Consider the following 6,441-nt stretch of genomic DNA (forward strand, 5'->3'; position numbering starts at 1 on the left):
AGCTCAGCAGTCCCACTGCACCACCGGGGGATCCTGAAATAACATTACCTTTAAATTAACACTTATACAACATTTACCAGCAGAAGCATTTCGTAGTGCCACAATCTTTACATAGTTAGGTTGGCAACATTATTATCCCAATGTTTTGTGTAGTGGTTAGGGCTAAAAGCTAGTGGCTGGTGTTGGAGGTTTTAAATGTAAAATAAAATAAACAGAAGCTTTACCACAGTTTCAGAACCAAAATATACCCTTCAATATGATAATGTGTCACTCAGATCTGTGTAACGAGTAACAGTAACTTTACTTCAGGTCAACATATCAAACAGAGCAACAATATATACAGCAGTCTCTCTGAATTCTTACAGAGAATATAGGGAATAAACAGTCCTTTAGGATATGCTTCATTCCTTAGAAATTATCAGGCTTCAGGGAATTGGCAGCCATTTCCTTCCTGGCTGTTTCTAGTCAGCACTCTCTTCATTCTCCGAGGTGAAAGTGGCAGTTAAACCCATTTGCCAGAGATAGTAGCCAATCAGAATTCAATCACCTGACGACATATGCCTTTCCAGACAACCCATTTCATCATGGTGTTTCTTACAAATCTCCACAACAGAAAAGGGATACAAAACAAGGGAACTATGGGAGGAAGAATTGGGAATAAAATAGGAAAAAGGAATTGAGAAAAATTATGGAGAGCAAAACACCTTAAGAATTTATCAATTAGGATAAAAGAAAACTACAGCAAGATGGTATGGAAATTATTATTATATTATTATTAACTTTATTTATACCCCGCAAAATCTCCCGAAACTCGATGCGGCTTACAAAGGTCAAGGCCACCAACAACAGCAACATACAAATATAACAATGGTACCTGCCCCCCCAACAAAGGTACACAATATGGGTAAGGGTTGTTCAGAAAAATGTTGGAGGGGTTGCCAAGAAAGGGGTACATATATCGACATGTGGTGGCAATGCAAATATGTACAGAGGTTCTGGAGAAAAGTTATAGTAGAAATAGAAAGTAGAGCCTTAATACGTATGTGCTGGTGGAGAACACATCCTCTTGGGCGTTCTGCTGTAATAAACCCCCTTCTTTGCCTCTATTAATGAACAGTTTTAACTCCACTGCTATTGTTTTTATCAGTTTCTGAAAATCTTTGCCTGTCTTTCAGAGCTGGAAGAGCGATTTCAGACTAATGAGAAAGAAATGAAGGACAAAGCAAACACTCTGCAGTCGCTGGAGAAACAAGTGACAGACCTGCTGGAGTTCATCCGTAACAAAGCCACTGCCTATGCAACCTGTTAGGGGCCAGGCTTTTGCCGCCAGCCCCTTGGGCCTGATTCCTGCCAGCTCTGGACTCTACCATGGTAGGGCCCTTCCATACGAATCACTGAATGGCTCCTGTCTTGCGAGGCTTTGGCCGTCAATCCAGGGCCTTAATGTAACCAGCACTACATTTTCATTTGATTGTACCATACCACTGTGAGCACGCCCAGTCTTGTGTGATTTCAGAAACTGATCAGGGTTGGTTTCGGTATTTGAATGGGATGGCAACAGAAAATACTGTGCAGAAAACCCTGCCTGAAACCCTGGAAAGCCATTTCTGCCAATAGTGGCTAGTTGGGCCAACAGTCCGAATTCAGTTTAAGGCAGCTTCCTATGTTAGGCCACTTGGCATCAGGTATATGGGGGTAGTCATTTTAATATCAGAATCTCAGAGACACAGTTACGTTGTACTTAGTCCATGCTTTGTTCCAGGACTTTGGAAAAAATAAATAAATATGTCTATCTCTGAGGGTATCTACTCAAACAAGTCCATCCAAGCTTCATTAATAGCATAGTTTCCATCTGCACAGGGTTTTCTTCCCTTTCCAAGGCTCATTTGCTGTGACCATGGAAACAGCGCACTTCTTGGACCTACTCTGGGCACAAAAGGATTGCCTGGATACCATGGAAACAGAATTCTGCCTGTTCACACCCAGCACCAGGTTGCCTGTATTTCCAGTTGCCTCCTGTATTTCCAAGTCTTTCTTCTCCTTCAGGCTGAGGCCCTACAGCTGCCCTTATTGTTAGTACATTGATGAAGACATATCACTTTCCCGTCCATCATCCCTACTCAACCGTCCCTTCTCCCTCCAACAGTCAGGGAGGTAATAATATAGAAAAAAGCTGAGACACCATTACATCCAGTTCTCTTCCAATAAGAAGAGGTCTTTCATATTCCTCTCTAAATTTTGAGGTGCTGTCTATCACACCCCTTATATTTATCACCCCAGTAAGTTGAAAAAGAATACTGACCATGATCAGGGCAAGTGGATTTTGCTTTATGTATTGTCGAAGGCTTTCATGACTGGAATCAGTGGGTTGTGAGTTTTCCAGGCTGTATGGCCATGTTCCAGAAGCATTCTCTCCTGACGTTTCACCTGCATCTACGGCAGGCATCCTTAGAGGTTGTGAGGTCTTGTTTCATGTTTCCAGACAAGAAACAATCAGGGCCAGCTAATCACCTCCCAACAAAGGATTCCCCCGGGCAGTAAGAAGCCAGACCTTGAAACTGCTAGGCCATTAAATGCTAATCAATGTGGAAAATTGCAACATTAACACCTCCAACAGACAAGAGGTTTTTCTCCCTCCCTGGACATTCCACAGATGCAATGGTCCTCCGCCATCAACTCCGCTGGACCAGTCACATTGTCTGAATGCCTAACCACCCTCTCTCGAAGCAGTTGCTGTACTCCGAACTCAAGAATGGAAAATGAAATGTTGGTGGGCAGGAAAAGAGATTTAATGATGGGCTCTAAGTGAACCTTAAAAACTCTGGCATAGATATTGAGAACTGGGAAGCCCTGGCCCTTGAGCGCTCCAGCTGGAGGTCAGCTGTGACCAGCAGTGCTGTAGAATTTGAAGAGGCACGAATGGAGGGCAAAAGAGAGGAATATGCCAAGAGGAAGGCACGTCAAGCCAACTCCGAGTGGGACCGCCTTCCACCTGGAAACCAATGCCTTCACTGCAGGAGATCATGCAGATCAAGAATAGGGCTCCACATGTCACTTATGGACCCACCACCAGTACACTGATCTTGGAAGACAATCCTACTCGGACAACAGGGGATCGCCTAAGTAAGTAAATATCATTTTCCTAGTTTCCAACAGACCTCACAACCTCTGAGGATGCCTGCCATCGATGCAGGCGAAACATCAGACGAGAATGCTTCTGGAACATGGCCGTACAGCCTGGAAAACTCACAACAACCCAGATTTTGTTTTGTTTTGATGACACACATTGTCACAATAGCCATCTATCAGTGGCTATTGACCATAGCAGGTTAGAACTGAATCATGCTCAACACCAAACATAATCATAATTAGAGAAGCAAAGGCTATCTTGGGTTGCTGCGGGTTTTCCGGGCTGTATGGCCATGTTCCAGAAGCACTCTCTCCTGACGTTTCACCCACATCTATGGCAGGCATCCTTGAGGCTATCTTGAGAGAATTTGCTGGAGAATTTCCCAGATGTATATATTCTGGCCAGTGCCAGAAACACAGAACAATTAGATATGAAAGTGCATTCTGCTAATACAAAAAATTCTTGCACTATCTCTGATGGCCAGAATGTAAGAACAAGTATAACAACTTGCAACTTGTTCATCTTTTAGTGAGGTCCTGAAATTGTCTATTTCCTCTTTTGATCCTTCTGTGGAATGTTCCATTTCAATCCCTGACTTGTCCTCATGCTTGCATTGTGGAAAGACTGCAACAAAAAAAATGTGTGATCTTTCCAATGTTGCAGTATTTTGGCATCTATGATCTCTTGCCAGGAGAGCTGTAGCTTAGTAACATCCAGGGTGACATGCAGTCTGTAATACTCCTCTACATGGACTTTGCCTTACTCTTTATTCCAGTGTGGCAGACTCCATTTTATTCTCCTCCTCTTAGAAATGGCAGTTTAATTTCCTAGAAATAAATATGATTGGTCAAATATTAAGGCAAATATGACTATTTACAATGAGTTCTTCCCATTTACCCTTTGGTCCAGTAAACTTATGATATTTTTGCCACATATCATAGAATCCTAGAGTTGGAAGAGACCTCGTGAGCCAGCCAGTCCAACCCCTGCCAAGAAGCAGGAAAATCACATTAAAAGCACCCCTGACAGATAGCCATCCAGCGTCTGTTTAAAAGCCCCCAAAGAAGGAGCCTCCACCACACTCGGGGGTGGAGAGTTCCATTGCTGAACAGCTCTCACAGTCAGGAAGTTCTTCCTAATGTTCAGGTGGCATCTCCTTTCCTGTAGTTTGAAGCCATTGTTTTGCATCCTAGTCTTCAGCAGAAAACAAGCTTTCTCTCTCCTCCCTATGACTTCCCCTCACATATTTCTACATGGCCCTCATCATGTCTCCTCTCAGCCGTCTCTTCAGGCTATACATACCCAGCTCTTTAAGCCACTCCTCATAGGGCTTGTTCTCCAGACCCTTGATCATTTTAGTCGCCCTCCTCTAGACACATTCCAGCTTGTCAACATCTCCCTTCAATTGTGGTGCCCAGAACTGGACACAGTATTCCAGGTGTGGTCTGACCAAAAGCATGACTTCCCTGGATCTAGGCGCTAGACTCCTATTTTTGCAGGCCAAAATCCCATTGGCTTTTGAAGCTGTTGTTGGCTTATGTTTAACTTCCTGTCCACAAGGACTCCAAGATTTTTTTCACACGTACAGCTCTCGAGTCAAGCACCCCCCATTCTGTATCTTTGCATTTCATTTTTTCTGCCTAAGTGGAGTATCTTGCATTTGTCACTGTTGAACTTCATTTTGTTAGTTTTGGCCCATCTCTCTAATCTGTCAAAATGGTTTTGCATTGTGCTCCTGTCTTCTGGAGTATTGGCTATCCCTCCCAATTTGGTGTCATCTGCAAACTTGATGGTTGTGCCTTCTAACCCTTCATCTAAGTCATTAATAAAGATGTTGAACAGGACCGGGCCCAGGACGGAACCCTACTTATGGCACTCCGCTCATCACTTCTTCATATGAGGAGACGGTGTTGCCAAATTTCAGCCATTCCCTCCTGAAATGACATCTCTCGGGATGCCTTTAGCATCCTTTCCTGTGATCCCTGACCTTTGTGATCTTCTGGTGCCTATTTACATCTCTGTGCCTCTGGAAGAAAGAAGTAGTTAAGATGGTGTTCTTAGGGATTAAGAAAATGTCGCGCCTCCAGACTTTTGAGATAGCAGCAACAAGAGCAACAGCTTCACCTTTGAGCTGCACTCTTATCTAACTTGTGTTAAGACAGAATTTAGACGTCCTTCTTTCTGTATCGAGACAATTCCTAGAGCTGCCCAGCCTGAGAGAAGCTCTAGTACCTTTAATAAATGTGTGGCAGAAATAAATCAAGTGTATGAGCATTTTCTCTGTAGTGATGTGAGAATCAACATCAGAGGTCTCTTTGCTATTACCTTAATCACTAAATTAAGAATAGATTGCAAATGTTGTCTCTGAATAAAGGTCTTTTTAAAGAATATAATCCCCACACATTTATTTCCAAGTATCTAGCACAAAGAGGAAAACCATATATTTTGCATGTGTTTTTGTGACTGTTTTAGAACTGGGAAGAAAGTGGTGTAATATCTTCAGATCACCTGCCTCGGGTGAGGAGCCCCTTGGTGGCGCAATGGGTTGAACCCTTGTGCCAGCAGGACTACTGACCAAAATGTCGGCGGTTCAAATCTGGGGAGCAGGGTGAGCTCCCATCTGTCAGCTCCAGCTTCTTGTGTGGGGACATGAGAGAAACCTTCCACAGGATGGTAAAACATCTGGGTGTCCCCTGGGCAACGTCCTTGCAGACAGCCAATTTTTTCACACCAGAAGTGACTTGCAGTTTCTCAAGTTACTCCTGACACACACAAAAAAACCCAGCCTCAGGCAAAAATCCAGTTTTCCCCATTAGAACAGATTTTACATGTACATAAAAACATGATTTATAAGGCGATGATAAATTGGGACTGGTACATACCTTAGCTTTCATTTGTGCAATGTCTGTATCCCAAAGGGATTATACTAAATTTTGCTGTGACTTCAGAAACATGCTTTGCATTGTAATGCAAAATGGGCAAACATCCAGGGATACCTATATCATATGGACAGGACAGCAAACCATTGCATAATTCTACTTCACATCAGAGCTGCTCTCTTGTATTATTGTTGTTTATATGCCATTTTAATATAGATTTATTTTTCAAAAGATGCATTTTCCCAGCACTAGCCACCCATAAAAGGAAAGGTTTCCCTTAGACATTAAGTCTAGTTGAGTCCGACTCTGGAGGATTGCTCTTCACCATTTCTAAGCCAAAGAGCTGACGTTATCCATAGACACCTCCTAGGTTATGTGGCTGACATGACTGCATGTTACTTTCCCATTGGAGTGGTACCTATTGATCTACTC

At 43.1% G+C, this 6,441-nt stretch overlaps 1 protein-coding gene across 2 annotated transcripts in view; it reads left to right on the forward strand.

The window, feature by feature from the left end:
- The window catches only part of LOC132769463 (laminin subunit beta-1-like), a 99,408-nt gene extending 94,019 nt beyond the window's left edge, over positions 1–5,389 (forward strand). For both annotated transcript variants that reach the window (XM_060766509.2, XM_060766508.2), the window contains exon 35: positions 1,176–5,389. In XM_060766509.2, coding sequence (XP_060622492.2) covers positions 1,176–1,309 — 134 coding nt within the window. In that variant the 3' untranslated portion in view covers positions 1,310–5,389. The remainder of the gene's footprint in view (positions 1–1,175) is intronic.
- Positions 5,390–6,441: the final 1,052 nt, after the last annotated feature.

Source organism: Anolis sagrei, chromosome 2 (assembly GCF_037176765.1).
Source record: "Anolis sagrei isolate rAnoSag1 chromosome 2, rAnoSag1.mat, whole genome shotgun sequence".
Taxonomy (NCBI): domain Eukaryota; kingdom Metazoa; phylum Chordata; class Lepidosauria; order Squamata; family Dactyloidae; genus Anolis; species Anolis sagrei.